Source organism: Phyllobates terribilis, unplaced genomic scaffold (assembly GCF_046119375.1).
Source record: "Phyllobates terribilis strain yellow unplaced genomic scaffold, ASM4611937v1 Scaffold_11__3_contigs__length_659146591, whole genome shotgun sequence".
Classification (NCBI taxonomy): domain Eukaryota; kingdom Metazoa; phylum Chordata; class Amphibia; order Anura; family Dendrobatidae; genus Phyllobates; species Phyllobates terribilis.
The window spans coordinates 587,174,152-587,190,664 of NW_027362771.1; the positions used below are offsets into that span (position 1 = coordinate 587,174,152).

At 50.2% G+C, this 16,513-nt stretch overlaps 1 protein-coding gene across 2 annotated transcripts in view; it reads right to left on the bottom strand.

Moving 5' to 3' along the window:
• DENND1C (DENN domain containing 1C) overlaps nucleotides 1–3,443 on the bottom strand; it is an 82,411-nt gene extending 78,968 nt beyond the window's left edge. Inside the window, exons 1-2 of one of the 2 annotated variants that reach the window (XM_073654374.1) lie at nucleotides 3,319–3,443; nucleotides 2,910–3,172 (exon numbers count right to left, since the gene is read on the bottom strand). In XM_073654374.1, coding sequence (XP_073510475.1) covers nucleotides 2,910–2,926 — 17 coding nt within the window. In that variant the 5' untranslated portion in view covers nucleotides 2,927–3,172; nucleotides 3,319–3,443. The remainder of the gene's footprint in view (nucleotides 1–2,909; nucleotides 3,173–3,318) is intronic. The other variant, XM_073654373.1, reaches the window with a different exon arrangement.
• Nucleotides 3,444–16,513: the final 13,070 nt, after the last annotated feature.

Here is a 16,513-nt window from a genome sequence, read left to right on the forward strand (position 1 = left end):
CCGCGCTTCACTGATCTTATGGCGCCAGCACACCTAAAGCTCACCTCTCTGAGCTACACGGAGTCTCGACTGTGCTCCACCGCAGACTAACCTCTCTCAGGCTTTTGCACTGCAGGAACTCTCTCAACAGGTTTGCTTTCTGTCGACTCCAGTCTAGACTAACTGAGCTCGACTCTGCATTCAGGTTTGTACTTGCTGAACTCTTCAGAGGAACTCAGCTGCCTAGCTCCACCTTCCCTATTTATCTATCCCTAACGGGCTCCCTCTGGTGGTCTGAGGTGGAAGGTGGAGATGTGTGAATGGTTATGGGGGCCTCTTGTGGAGGAATCCTTCAATATACCCTTCTAGGATTTGTGATACCAAGCACAGCTGGGCTTCACATATGTCTGTGTATTCCATGTGCTGTGCTGCCATCTGGTGAACCAACCTCTCATATACTACTCACCCAGCACCGTGCTGTTGGCTCCAAGAGTTTACTAGTTACAGATTGTATTTCTGTGTTATAGCAGATTTAATGCAAGAATTTACAAAGAGGAGCAGCAAAAAGCTAAACAAAAGTGTGTAAAGATGCACAGAAGTTATCATCCAGCATAAAGGTGGATCAAATCTAATTCTAACATCCCTATATTACATGTCCTACGTCATGGAAATGAATAACATGATCAGAGCACAGAGAAAATATGATACATATTCTTCTAAATAGGGGGCAGCATTATAATAGTTGTATTCTTGTACATAGGGGGCAGTATTATAGTAGTTATATTCTTGTACATAGGGGCAGTATTATAGTAGTTATATTCTTGTACATAGGGGCAGTATTATAGTAGTTATATTCTTCTAAATAGGAGGCAGTATTATAGTAGTTATATTCTTCTACATAGGGAGCAGTATTATAGTAGTTATATTACTGTACATACGAGCAGTATTATAGTAGTTATATTCTTGTACATAGGAGCAGTATTATAGTAGTTATATTCTTGTACATAGGGAGCAGTATTATAGTAGTTATATTCTTGTACATTGGAGCAGTATTATAGTAGTTATATTCTTGTACATAGGAGAAGTATAATAATAGTTATATTCTTGTACATAGGGGCAGTATTATAGTAGTTATACTCTTGTACATAGGGGGCAGTATTATAGTAGTTATATTCTTGTACATAGGAGAAGTATAATAATAGTTATATTCTTGTACATAGGGGCAGTATTATAGTAGTTATATTCTTGTACATAGGGAGCAGTATTATAGTAGTTATATTCTTGTACATTGGAGCAGTATTATAGTAGTTATATTCTTGTACATAGAAGTATAATAATAGTTATATTCTTGTACATAGGAGCAGTATTATAGTAGTTATATTCTTGTACATAGGAGCAGTATTATAGTAGTTATATTCTTGTACATTGGAGCAGTATTATAGTAGTTATATTCTTGTACATAGGAGAAGTATAATAATAGTTATATTCTTGTACATAGGGGCAGTATTATAGTAGTTATATTCTTGTACATAGGAGCAGTATTATAGTAGTTATATTCTTGTACATAGGAGCAGTATTATAGTAGTTATATTCATGTACATAGGGGGCAGTATTATAGTAGTTATATTCATGTACATAGGGGGCAGTATTATAGTAGTTATATTCTTGTACATAGGAGGCAGTATTATAGTAGTTATATTCTTGTACATAGGAGCAGTATTATAGTAGTTATATTCTTGTACATAGGAGGCAGTATTATAATAGTTATATTCTTGTACATAGCAGTATTATAGTAGTTATATTCTTGTACATAGGGGGCAGTATTATAGTAGTTATATTCTTGTACATAGGGGGCAGTATTATAGTAGTTATATTCTTGTACATAGGAGCAGTATTATAGTAGTTATATTCTTGTACATAGGGGCAGTATTATAGTAGTTATATTCTTGTACATAGGAGCAATATTATAGTAGTGATATTCTTGTACATAGGAGCAATATTATAGTAGTTATATTCTTATACATAGGGGCAGTATTATAGTAGTTACATTCTTGTACATAGGGGGCTGTATTATAGTAGTTATATTCTTGTACATAGGGGCAGTATTATAGTAGTTATATTCTTGTACATAGGGGGCAGTATTATAGTAGTTATATTATTGTACATAGGGGCAGTATTATAGTAGTTATATTCTTCTACATAGGGGGCAGCATTATAATAGTTATATTATTGTACATAGGGAGCTGTATTATAATAGTTATATTCTTGTACATAGGGGCACTATTATAGTAGTTATATTCTTGCACATAGGGGCAGTATTATAGTAGTTATATTCTTGTACATAGGGGTCAGCATTATAGTAGTTACTGTATATTCTTGCACATTGGAGCAGTATTATAGTAGTTATATTCTTGTATATAGGAGCAGTATTATAGTAGTTATATTCTTGTACATAGTGGGCAGTATTATAGTAGTTATATTCTTGTACATAGGGGCAGTATTATAGTAGTTATACTCTTGTACATAGGGGGCAGTATTATAGTAGTTATATTCTTGTACATAGAGGCAGTATTATAGTAGTTATATTCTTGTACATAGGAGCGGTATTATAGTAGTTATATTCTTGTACATAGGGGGCAGTATTATAGTAGTTATATTCTTGTACATAGGAGCAGTATTATAGTAGTTATATTCTTGTACATAGGGGAAGTATTATAGTAGTGATATTCTTGCACATGGATGATATTTGCTGTTACTTTGGCATGTGACTTTTTTTCAGAATTTGACAGAACTTTGGGATTAAAGACACTAAATACTGCTCCTGTTGATTATGACTTTTGAGGGTTCTTACTAGAAAGACATGGACGAAAGAGGAAGATGATGAGTTACTAAACATGGCCTGAATTATAGATATAATATCGGTTTCTTACTTAATGCGGGACCCCATGGTGGTTCTGCACAGGCTACTCTCGTCCTCTGAATCCTACAGCCTCATCACCACCACCTCTTGGTCTTCATTTGGACTTGAATGACGGGCTCATCCCAAACTGGCAGGACTGCCAGTCGTTGTCGGTGCCAGGGCTTCTAGAGACTCATTGCAGCCCTCCTGTCTCGGACGCTCCCTGACTTGTGGTCCAGGTTTGCACTTCTTGAGTTTGGAGTGTCTGATGGTTTGCTCAGCTCGTCAGATTTCCTGTGTGGGTTTTGTAGAGGAAGTAGGTCTTGTGTGACAAAAAATTTTTCAATCTATGAACATTTTTTTTAGCTGCAAATATCTGAAGTATATTCGATACTGCCAGAAATTCCACGTCTCATAAACAGGCAAATCTATAACTGTACCTGGAGTGCAGCGGGGTCCTGGATCCACAAAATATAATGTATATGTTTCATAGGAGACTCCTCCCTGCGTTTCTCAACATAACCTATTCCATCTTCCTCGCATTACCACCAACTTCTGTTATTTCTTAGTGCATATGGCAGTACAAAGGACAAACATTGTCTGTGCACATACTGCGCCGGCGCTGCGGGAACAAGTTATTATTATTAAAAGATTAATAACTGAGCAAGCGTAAGTTACTGCTTGTAAAAGTCACAACCATCTCAAAGACTTCTCCCGTGCTGCACTTGCACAATGGGATGCTTAACCATAAACACAATCGCTCATTTCTATGTGTCGGCCTATTATGTTATAGCACCACAACCTCTCACTCCATCTACAGGACTTCTTCCCTTTACAAGTACACTATAAGGAAAAAAGTATTGTGACACACATCTCAATAATTTAATTCAGGTTTCTCATTCAGTCCCAATGCCCCCATGTATAAAATTCACCTTGCCACCCTCTTTGTATAACATCCGGCCCCTCACCCCACGTGTATAACCTCTGGCCCCTCGCCCCGCCCCCGGTGTATAACATCCAGTGCCATGCCCCCAATGTATAACAATCCGGTGTCTTGCCCACGGTGTATAACATCCAGTCCTCACCCGCCGGTGAGTATGACGCTCCCCCTGGGCTACTCCGTGCCGGGCCGGTCGTTGCTAGGTGAGATGTCACAGTGGCGGTGACCCTTTCAGTGACCCAGGGCGGTCAATCAAAAAGGGAATATTTACAGGGGATTTATAGTTTTTATGAAATGTTTGTGACGCCACCTGTGGTATGCGGCTGTGTTGAGCCGCCGCTGCTGTTCAGAACCTCTGGAGCGGATGGTGACGCAGCAGAGTTGGTTTAGCTCTCCACAGGTAGAGCTTAGCTCCAGGGCGGTGTAGAAATTTTGTAGTGAGGTAGATGATGCTTGGCGTTGTAGTGCAGGGGTGATGGCGCAGATAATAATCACAGAGACAGTGGGGTGCAGTCTTCAGGGTCTTTACTCATAGTTATTGCAGTCCAAGTTACAGGTACCGGTGTAATTTCCCACGTCGTGCTGTGTTCACCAGGCAAGGGGTTCAGCAATCCCTCAGATAGTTCAAGAGTGCCTGACCAGACCCCTTTCTATGTGCCTCCCTCAGTCGTCTTCCTGCGCTGGCTCTCGCCCTCCTGCCCTGACCCTCGCAATCCGGTAACCTCGGGTCTTGTCGGGCGACTTGCAGTCCCCTGGACCCTCTGTGGCCACCTTCTCGGCGATGTAATTGTGGTTGTGGCCACTGCACCTTGCAAGTACAGCAGCCTCCGGTTCCTAGCTGAGCCTTCTAGTTCTCCACTAGTTTAGGGGCCGGTCCCCTCTGCGGCTTGATCCTTCCACACCTGGTAGATTCGGGTGTACGGGTGGCCTCCAGCACTGCCCGTACCCCTAGGATCCCCTCGTTCCTCCTGGAGCCTTCCTTCCTGCTCCTCTCTCTTTCTTCCTCTCCCCAGTCTTGGGCCTCTCTGGCTAGGCCCGCTCTGGAGCAGAGCTCATGCAGAGAACCTGCTCCCGCCACTCCTCCTCTCAGACTGGCTTCTCTCACACTCCTCACTTTCCAAAATGGTTCCCTCTTTTATACAACTTCTTTCATGTGCTCCCCTGAACTACGTCCTCCACCCACACCCACTACATGGTTCCCCCTCACTTGGTTCCCCTCCACTCCAGCCAGGGACCAGGGACTGTGCTCTCCCTTTGGAGCAATCTCGCCCTGCCCTGCTGAAGTGGATGTGTTGGATGCAGGTATTAGGGTCCCGGGCAGCACTCTATCCTTACCTGAGAGTGGGATACCACACCTCTGGGTGAGATGCAGTACCTCTGTGGCGACTGAACCCGCAGGGGCGCCACATTCCCCCTTGGAAAAACACAGCACGTCCGCGGGCTGGAACAGAGTAAAAACAGGGTATGTTACAGACATGCAAATTTTTAGATGCATCACATATAAGATCATAAACATAACATTTCTTCCCTTTATGGGAGGCACTTTTCTTTGAACGTTACTGGTTACATTTTTATCAAAACATTATAAGACTTTTTAAAGAACATTTTTCTTCATACATATAAAACATTTCTCACATAAAACATTTTTAGCAGGTTACAGTATGATCAGCAACCGGGTGTCCATTCTCTTTAACAAGGTGCTATTCAGTGAACATGAGGGACCCGCCCGAAAACGCTCAACGTAGGCCCTGGGCGTGGCTGCAGGGCATAGGTGATCCAGGTGTTGGACCACGTCTTCGGCCACGCCAAACGGGTTTTTGTTCTGAGGTCAGCTTTGTATATATAAAACCAATAAGGGACACTTTAAGAAGTGAAACTATTTACAACGGCAAGTTCCTTGGTTATTCACCGTCCATAACCTTAGTGTCTTTATACCCTTACCGGGTAACTAAATGAACACAAACTTTCTGTACCTTACTGGGTAACTATATACAGTTTCTGTGATTGAGACAGTTTAACAACGGGGCTCCCTCCGGGGAGGAAACTCCTGGTTTTTACAGGCTGACCCAGCCGGGTTTTCATCCTGGGGCTGTGGGGGCATGTCCCTTCTTCTTGCCACCCGGTACACCTGGAGGGCATACCACACGCGCTCGCCCTTGTGGCGTGTAAATGACGCGCCCCCTGGGCCTGTGCTGTGCAGGGGAACCCGGAACCGGATCGCTGGGGGTTGTAGTTCTCCGTAGCGGTGACCCGGTCCGTGCCCAGGGTGGTCAAACCAGTGGCAGTCTAAATGTTGTAATAAGTGTCCGACTACGCCACCCGTGGATTGCGGTCAGTGGGGACCGCCGCTGCGCTGCAGACCGCTGAGGCTGATGTTGTTTGCGCAGCTGAGTATGGGATGACTCCCCACGGGAGAAGTATTGCCTCAGGGCAGCTAATGTGGAAGATGATGGGAGTGATGGTGTGAGGGTCCCAGTGCTAATGGTGCTGGAGCGGCAAGGAATCACAGAGACGTGAGGTGCAGTTCAGGGTCTTTACTGATGGTACAAGACAGACCCTCCCGAGAGTACTGGCTAGTATAAGGGGCCTGGTCAGTCTGCGAGCAAGCAGGAGTTCCCCTGGCCAGGTGGAGTTGTAGGCCTCCCCGTTAATCTGCACTCTTCCTGGCTACCTTGCTGTCAGCGGTTACAAGTAGCCCACGTCCCTGAGTATACCGTGTGGTGCTCACCCGTATGGCTGGTGACTTGGGGCCTTCTGTTAGCCTCCGCTCCTGGATGGCGGCGCTGGTCCCTTCTTTGTGACTGAGCCTCCGGGCTTCTATGGCCAGAGGACCTGGAATCCCCTGCCGGTTGGTTTCTGCTGCTGGGTGTATATCAGTCCCCACAGCCTCGGACTCCTGTGTCCGGTTTTAGTGTCTTCGTCCAGGGCGAGCTCTGCTCAGCTCCAGCCCCTGGACTTCAGCTACTGCTCCTCCAGAGCTCCTGATCTCACTTTCCCTCTCCAGACTCTGACTCTGTCTGCAGCTTCACTCACTAATCCCGCCCCAGACCCAGTTTATAAGGGCAGATCTCACTTTCCCTCTCCAGACTCTGACTCTGTCTGCAGCTTCACTCACTAATCCCGCCCCAGACCCAGTTTATAAGGGCAGATTCCTCCCCTCCCAGGTCTGGGTGGGCCGTGTTGCATGTTTAGGAATCCTGACCAGAGAAACCTCCCACTTGCTCTCAGACATAATATCTCTATTACTGCGGCAACCAGACCCCTGGGGTGTCGCATTCTCCCCTAGTAAATTTTAGTACTCCGGGACTAAACACATTTTTAAAGAAACATAAATACAAGGTATAACAATAACAAGACAACATATTTACAAGAAGCTTTAGTCTGTAGAGGTCACGGCGTTTCCGTGACCGGGTGTCCATATCACCCAAGGTGAAGTTTATGAAACAGAATAGGGGACCTGTCCAAAGCAAACCCCTTGCGTTGTCCTTGGGCGTGGCTGCAAGGGTATACTAACTACTTTGGGCCGCAAGGAGGCCACGCCAGACAGGTTTTCTCTTCCGCGGCCGTCTTCACAAGAGGCACCAAGGTGCAACTATCTACAAAACTGTTCCGGTTATCCAGCGTCCATAACCTGTTAGTCCAAATAAATCTGCAGGGTAACTGAGAAACATAATTAGTAACAGGCAACAAACATAAACCATAAACATTTTTCAATAAACAGTCAACTTTACAGTGCATTGGTTTAGATTCTCCAGCGAGCGGGCATCTGACCTCTAGTGACTCTAGTGGACCTACGGAGCTCACTAACTGGTTCTGCACTACAGGGTGTAGGAGGTGTTATGGGCAAGCTGGGCAGCTTTCTGCGCACTCTTTGGCTCACTAGGGGCACGGCAGGCTCACTACTAGCAGAGGGTTGATCCTCCTGTACTGCTGGTGTGGACTCTTCTGCCTCTTGGGCCGGCTGCTCTTCCAGCTCTACTGGTTCCTCTGTAGGCACTTGCGGGGCTGGCTGGAGAAAGGTGAGGACGGGTACTACGACAGCGCCGTTTACTTGTGTCCAAGACCGGGGGAAGTCTCCGAGTACGGTACTGATCATTTCTTCCCTTTCCTCTGCGGGTTGAGGGTTTTTCTTGATCTTCTTCAGGGCTTTGCAGCTGCTCGGGACACTTCTTCAGGTGGTCTCTGGAGACAATGGCTGTGGTTTCTCCTCCATCCTTACTGATTACGCAGATTTTTGGGTTCTCATAGCTTGATGGCAGTACGGTGTACGGGTCCTTCTCCCACTGGTCGTCCAACTTGTGGAGCCGCCTCTTCCTCTTCAAGACCTGCTCTCCAGGTACCAGGGGAACAGCGGGAGCATACTGGTTATAAGCCTTCTCTTGCCTTTCTCTAGCTTGAGACAGACTTCGCTCGACGCTCTCCTGTACTTTCCGATACTGCTGCTGCCGTTCTGTATCCCAGTCTGCCTCTGGCGAGGTGTCCTCAGGCGTCAGGACTCCCATATCCAGGTCAATAGGCAGCTTACCAGGTCTTGCTCTCATTAGGTAAGCCGGGGTACAGTTGGTGGAACCTACAGGGATGTGGTTATACAGGTCCACCAGATCGGTCAGTTTCTCAGGCCACAGACTGCGTTCTTCCAGGGGCAATGTTTTTAGCAGATCTATCACCACCTGGTTCATCTTCTCGCAGAGTCCATTGGTTTGAGGGTGATAGGGCGTTGTTCTTATCTTCTTGCAGCCATACAGGTTGCAGAACTCCTGGAAGACCTCCGCTTCAAAGGCTGGTCCTTGGTCTGTCAGCACTTGGTCCGGGTACCCGTGTGGACGGCAGAAGTGCTGCTGGAAGGCTCTAGCTGCTGTTTGAGCCGTTAAGTCCTTGACCGGGACCACCACCAGGAACCGGGAGTAATGATCTACGATTGTGAGGGCGTAGACATACCCAGATCTGCTTGGAGCCAGTTTCACATGGTCCAGGGCTACCAGTTCCAGTGGCTGCCTGGTGATGATGGGCTGCAGGGGAGTCTTCTGGCTGGCACGGTCTTTTCTTCTCAGGTGGCACGGTCCACAGTCTCTGCACCACCTCTCGATGGCTCCTCTCATGCCTACCCAGTAGAACCGTTCACGCAACAAGAACTCCAGCTTCTTCCATCCGAAATGCCCTGCTCCGTTGTGGTACGCCTCCAGGATCATAGCCGCGTCTCGTCTTGGGACCACTACCTGCCAGGTCAACTCATGTGTTCGAGAGTTAACCATTCTCCGGCACAACTTCTCCCTGTAGAGAAACAGCTTACTCTTCTCCTTCCACAGTTGCTTGGTCTCCTCCGGAGCGTCTGGGTAAAGACTGGCATCGGCTTGGGTCAGCATTTCCTTCACCAGACGAACTGCGGGATCACTGTCTTGCGTTTCAGCCCAGTTGTAGTGGGGCAAGGGATTGAATGTCACGGAGCGCCGGTCCTTCACACGGTGGGAATACAGGGTAATCCCATGACGGTGGAACGCAGGGAGCTCAACTTCTTCCAGATCTTCTGGATCTTCCCCCACAGGGCATCCGCGTTGGCATTCGAGCGCCCTGCCCGGTATTTGATGGTGAATTCAAAGTTGGACAGGCGGGCCATCCATCTCTGTTCCAGGGCACCGAGCCTTGCAGTGTCCAGGTGTGTCAACGGGTTGTTATCCGTGTACACGGTGAATTTGGAGGAGGCAAGGTAATGCTTGAAACGTTCGGTCACTGCCCACACTACTGCCAGGAACTCCAGCTTGAATGAGCTATAATTCTCAGGGTTCCTCTCCGTGGGCCGTAGCTTTCGGCTGGCGTAAGCGATCACCCGTTCTTTCCCTTGCTGGATCTGGGACAGTACGGCTCCTAGCCCGATGTTGCTTGCGTCCGTGTGGAGGATAAAGGGCTGGCTGTAGTCTGGATATGCCAGGATTTCATCCCCCGTGAGGGCCATCTTCAGCTGGCAGAAGGACTCCTCTTCTAGCTTTTCCCACCTGAAGGGCGGCTTCTGGTTTTTGGCTTTCCGAGATTGACCTATCAGGAGGTCCTGCATAGGGGCTGCCATTTTGGTGAAACCGGGAATGAATCTTCGGTAGTAGCCTACCAACCCGAGGAACTGCCGCACTTCCTTTATGCTGGAGGGTCTTGGCCAGTCCTTAATCACGGTGATCTTATCAGGGTCGGGAGCCACTCCGTCAGCACTCACCACGTGTCCCAGGTACTGCACCTTTGGTTTCAGGAGGTGACACTTGGAGGGTTTCACCTTTAGGCCGTAGTTTGCCAGAGCTTCAAACACTTCTGCCAGGTGTTTCAGGTGGTCCTCGTAGGTCTTGGAATAGACGATGACATCGTCCAGGTATAACAGGACCGTCTCGAAGTTCCGGTGTCCCAGACAGCATTCCATCAACCGTTGGAAGGTTCCTGGTGCGTTGCAGAGCCCGAACGGCATACAGTTAAATTCGCTGAGACCCATCGGGGTGGTGAATGCGGTCTTCTCCCGGTCCGCCTCTGCTACAGGAACCTGCCAGTACCCGCTAGTGAGATCCAAAGTAGAGAAGAAGTTAGCAGATTTTAATGCAGCTAAGGACTCTTCTATCCTTGGTAACGGGTACGCATCTTTGTGTGTGATACGGTTGACCTTCCTGTAGTCTACACACATTCTCATGGTGTTGTCTTTCTTTTTCACCAAGACTAGTGGAGCTGCCCAGGGGCTACAGCTGTCCCTGATTACCCCAGCCTCCTTCATGTCTCTAAGCATCCCCTTGGCGTGTTGGTAGTGTGCCGGGGGTACGGGTCGGTATCTCTCCTTTATGGGAGGATGGTCTCCCGTGGGGATGTGGTGTTCTACCCCCTTTACTCGCCCGAAGTCTAGCGGGTGTTTACTAAACACTCTCTCGTACTCTCGAACCACCCGATAGACTCCCTGTTTCTGGTGTGAGGGAGTGGAGTCAGTACCCAAATGCAGTTGCTGACACCAGTTCTCCATTGGTTTCTTAGAGCCGTTACCTTCCTCTGGTTGAGATGGAGGCAAGGGTTCCACGGCCTGTACAGAATTCTGGTTTATGGTGAACAATTTGGCTAGCGTGGCATACCGGGGCAGGTGTACTTCTCTCTCCCCGATATTTATGATGCGAACGGGCACCCTCCCATGGCGTACATCGACCACCCCCCGTGCTGTCAAAATGGTGGGCCTACTGTCTGAGTAGACGGGTTCTACCATTGCTTGGTAGTCTCTACCTCTTAGACCAATAGCTGCCCGGTACCAAATCATCATCTCACTTTTTGGGGGCATGGCAATAGGGAACGGGTCACACATTCTCACGCTACCTATCTCACCACCAGATAGTTCCACCTGTTGCCGCTTCATCAGTGCCCGGATTTCTTTTTGGAGCACACGCTGCTGGCCGGAACTGGCGTTCTTGGCAACCTGCTGTAAAATGAGAATCACCTCTGCAAGACAATTTTCAATCACATTAGTTCCCAAGGTTATTCTAGGGTGACTCTCATGACGGTCTATGTCCACTATAATCAGTCCTTGTGCCGCCAGTTCGACTTTACCGATCTTAATGGTCACCTCCTTGAATCCCACCTGCGGCACGGGCTGACCATTGCTGGCGATGATACTCAGGTCGTCATCTGGGTAGCGGGTTATGTCCGAGTCATTCCAGTACTGCTTGAAGAGCACGTACGGGATGGTGGTGACCTGTGACCCGGTGTCTAGTAGGGCACTCATAGGAATGCCATCCAGTACCACAGGCAAGATTGGACGTCCCCCTACGTATTTATCACGCCAGTTTGATGGGCCTGATGGTCTTATGCCTGGGGGTTGGCCCTCTACCCCAGGTTGTGCCCGTTTAAATGACAGTACCTTGCCACATGTCCGGGTTGATTGCAGCGGCGGCAGATGGGTCGTCCGTCCTCGTTGTATCTGTCGCTGGGTCTTCCTCTGGCCGGTGGGGTCCTCCTCAGTCGGCGCCACGGGACGTCCTCCGGTCCGGATGCCAGCTGGATCTTTCCTGGAGAAGAGACCTGTAAAGACTGCACAGTTCTGGTTAGCGCGGCAACACTCTTAGTCAGCTCTTGGACCTGATGGTGCAGGTCTGTTGCCGGGTCATTGTTCAAAGCCTGCGCATCAGCTCCCACAGGCCCTGCAGACAAGGGCGCCGTCTCCTGGTGGTAAGTGATAGCAGGGCGCCTGTGGGTGACAGCGCCACCTGGTGCCGGTTCTCGGAGCACCCGGATGGCTCTGTCCTTGAACTGTGCAAAGTCCAGGTCAGGGTCCTGTAAGGCCATTGCCCGTAACTGGGTTCGGTGGGCATTGCACAGTAGACCCTCAATAAATTGTTCAGTCAACAGCTTATCTTCATTTCCCACGCTGTCAGGGTCTGCCTGCTTAATGGCTCTCAGGGCCTCTTGTAAGTTTAAAGCATAGTCTCTTATACTCTCATGTGCTCGCTGTTTGCACCGGTAAAATCTGAGCTTTATTTCGGCTGAGGTGCGGGTGTCAAATGTCTTTCAGCCGGGTTAGTATGTCTCTGACAGTCCTCTTCCTCCCAGGTGGCCAGGGCTTTACCTCCCTTTGGGCTGCCCCGATTAATTGGGCCACCAGGATGCTCACTTTTTGCTCTTCTGTGAGGGGGTACACCTGGAAGAGGCTATCCAGTCTTTCTCTAAAGTCATTTAGAGTATGTGACTCCCCTGAGTACTGGGGTAGCCAGGCTGCCCCCGGGATATAGGGCATGGTGAATGGCATGACTGTTGCGGTGGCTGTGGCAGTGGAGCTCCCCTCGGTATCCGGCATCCTCTTCCCCCCTAGTGGACCGTGGCCTACCTTGCGATGCTCTTCTTCCGTAGGCCGCGGCTCCGCAGTCGATCGTCGGGGTTGAGGACCTGGCGTCGCACTCCGATGATGTCAGCGTCGCTCTTCCTCCCTTCCAGGACCTTGCGCAGCGTCAGAGCGTGGGGCGGAGCGTGGGGCGGAGCTTCGGATCTCGCGCGCTTTCGGCGTCCACGCCCCTCTTCTTCCCGTGCGGCGTCCCGAAGATGGCGTCCGAAGGCGGGAAGCAGCTGCGGATGGCGGGAAGAAGGCAGAAGACGGCGGGAAACGGTCCAAGATGGCGTCTGATGGCGGGAATCGGCTCCGGATGGCGGGAAACGACTCCGGACGGCAGGAAACTTCACCACAGGTAAGTATAAAAGTCTCTTTTTCAGGCACGCAGTACCCGGTGGTTGCGGGCACGAAATCCTGCCGACTACGCCAAAGTTGACGCGCCCCCTGGGCCTGTGCTGTGCAGGGGAACCCGGAACCGGATCACTGGGGGTTGTAGTTCTCCGTGGCGGTGACCCGGTCCGTGCCCAGGGTGGTCAAACCAGTGGCAGTCTAAATGTTGTAATAAGTGTCCGACTACGCCACCCGTGGATTGCGGTCAGTGGGGACCGCCGCTGCGCTGCAGACCGCTGAGGCTGATGTTGTTTGCGCAGCTGAGTATGGGATGACTCCCCACGGGAGAAGTATTGCCTCAGGGCAGCTAATGTGGAAGATGATGGGAGTGATGGTGTGAGGGTCCCAGTGCTAATGGTGCTGGAGCGGCAAGGAATCACAGAGACGTGAGGTGCAGTTCAGGGTCTTTACTGATGGTACAGGACAGACCCTCCCGGGAGTACTGGCTAGTATAAGGGGCCTGGTCAGTCTGCGAGCAAGCAGGAGTTCCCCTGGCCAGGTGGAGTTGTAGGCCTCCCCGTTAATCTGCACTCTTCCTGGCTACCTTGCTGTCAGCGGTTACAAGTAGCCCACGTCCCTGAGTATACCGTGTGGTGCTCACCCGTATGGCTGGTGACTTGGGGCCTTCTGTTAGCCTCCGCTCCTGGATGGCGGCGCTGGTCCCTTCTTTGTGACTGAGCCTCCGGGCTTCTATGGCCAGAGGACCTGGAATCCCCTGCCGGTTGGTTTCTGCTGCTGGGTGTATATCAGTCCCCACAGCCTCGGACTCCTGTGTCCGGTTTTAGTGTCTTCGTCCAGGGCGAGCTCTGCTCAGCTCCAGCCCCTGGACTTCAGCTACTGCTCCTCCAGAGCTCCTGATCTCACTTTCCCTCTCCAGACTCTGACTCTGTCTGCAGCTTCACTCACTAATCCCGCCCCAGACCCAGTTTATAAGGGCAGATTCCTCCCCTCCCAGGTCTGGGTGGGCCGTGTTGCATGTTTAGGAATCCTGACCAGAGAAACCTCCCACTTGCTCTCAGACATAATATCTCTATTACTGCGGCAACCAGACCCCTGGGGTGTCGCATAAACGTGACATGGTCGCAGGGGTATAGGTCCCGGCTAGGATGCCCCTGTTGGAGGTGGGGTTCTACATCCCGCCGGTTGACGAGCTTGTCCCTATCAGTGTGGGGCTCCCTTACAAAGCCCCACCCAGCGTCCAAGTAAAATTTGACCACTATCCCCTCCAGGCGGGGACTGGGTGTGGTGACCTCTGCCTGGCGGGCCCGGGCCTTGGCCGCCATGTTTCGGGCCTCCATGTGCTCCCACCGCACCTGCCGGTTATATCTCTCCTTTTCCAACTGCAGGAGCTCCCTCTTGCAGTGCTCTTCACTCCGGAGAGCCTGGGCCTGCGTCTCCCTCGGGAACCCCATGAGGTCCCCTTCCCGGTTATCCCATCGGAACTCCTCTCCTCCTGGGCAGGTAACCGGGGGTGGAGATGACGCGCCCCCAGGGCCGTGGGGTACTCGGCAGCCGGGCCTATGGATGCTGGTGGGGGATATCACGGTGGCTGGCCCGGTCCGTGGCCCAGGGCGGTCAACAAAAAGGGGAATTATTTATAGGGGATTAGTACAGTTCGTGACACCACCTGTGGAATGCGGCTAAAGGGAGCCTCCGTTGCGGAGCAGTCCTCTGAAGCTGATGTTACTGCAGCAGGGATGGTGTGGCTCTCCACAGGAAGAGCCAGCTCCAGGGCAGTGTAGGGAAATGGATGGTGGTACAGGTGAGAGACGGCAGGACGGTTCAGGGAGAAATGACAGACACTCACACGGGGGTTCCCTTCGGTACCTTTACTGGTGTAGTTGCAGGTATGGTCCAGGGTACTCGGTACGGAGGGTGCACTTCTGGACTCTCCCCAGTGAGCGGGTATAGGTCCTCCTGATCCATTGCCTTCACTTACTAAGCTTCTGACCTGCCTGGAGCTAGGCCTGGCTTAATTACTGTCTCTCTCTCTCTCTTGCACCTGCTGACCTGGTGGTAGGGCCTTCTCTTGGAGATCAGTCTCCCTGGACGCTGGGGCCTCCGTGACTCCTAGCCCTGGTACAGTAGTCAGCGTTGGTCGACCTGAGACTTGTAGTCCTCCAGGTATCCGGTGGTCCCTACTGGGTATAAAGGGACCCTGTAGGTGTGGACCCGGTGTCCGGTGTATAGTTCGGGGTGAGCCTGGTACGCTGCTCTTCCCCCTTCTACTCCTCTCTCCTCTGCCTTCGGCCACACTCGGGGCCCTCACTAGGCTTCAACTCGTGCTGTAGGCCTTGGCTCGCCTAAGCACAGCAGCCAGCGTGCTGCCTCTTCACTGGTCTGAGTGCCAGCACACTATCAACTCACAGACTAAACTAAACTGAGCTGCCTGGCTCCACCCTCCATATATATATCCCTAACGGGCTCCCTCTGGTGGTCTGAGGTGGTAGGGTGGAGGTGTGTGAATGTAGCGAGGGCCTCTTGTGGAGAAGTCCATCCATGCACCCTACTGGGTTCTGTGGCACCTGTGCGTAGAAGGGCACCACATTCCCCCCTAGTACAATTCAGTACTCCTGGACTGAAGCATTTTTTTTCTTCAAAACAGGTAACAACAATAACAACAATAATAACATCAATACATTTTCTTATACAAAACACTCTTCTTAAAGTCTCAGTGAGATCCATTAACTGGTATCCATCTCACTGGTGAAGATGAGCAGCATGAGGGACCCATCCGAAAACCCTCAACGTAGGCCCTGGGCGTGGCTGCAGGGCATAAGTGCTCCAGGTGCAGGACCACGTCTTCGGCCACGCCAAGCGGGTTTTTGTTCTGTGGTCACTGAAGGGGCACTCCAGGGAGTGCAACTATTTACAGGACAGTTTTTGGGCTGCTCACAGTCCTCAGCCTACAAGTCTCTGTACCCTGACGGGTAACTAAAGGCACATATTATTTGCAATTTATATAATAAACAATAGTAGAGAATACCCAACTGGGTAACTATTTACACTGCAGGTATTTCTAACTTGTTCCTTATACCTGACAGGGACCTGGCCTTGTGTACTGCGTGTTGACCTACGTAGTACTGGGGTGTTGTTGATATCCGTGTTTGCACTGTCTGCTACCCTGTCAGATCTACGTGTGGACAAATTGTAGAACTGTTTTAACCTCTCTATGGGACTGGCAAGTACACTGTTTACTGGGCCTTCTGGCTCTGCTTCTACCGGTGATCCTTCTTCCAGGGATTCTTCCTGAGCAGGCTCTTCTGGGGCACTTACAGGTCTTACTTGCAGTGGAGGGTCTTCTGGCTGTTGGTAGAAGTGGATCACAGGTATTATTACAGCTCCATCCAGTTGAGGCCAATCTGCCGGGAAATCTCCTAAGACAGTATGGAGTACATCTTCTTTGGGTTCTTCAGTCACTATAAGAGGTACTTCTTCCTGTGGCTTCAACAGACCTGGGCACAACTTCAAATGGTCT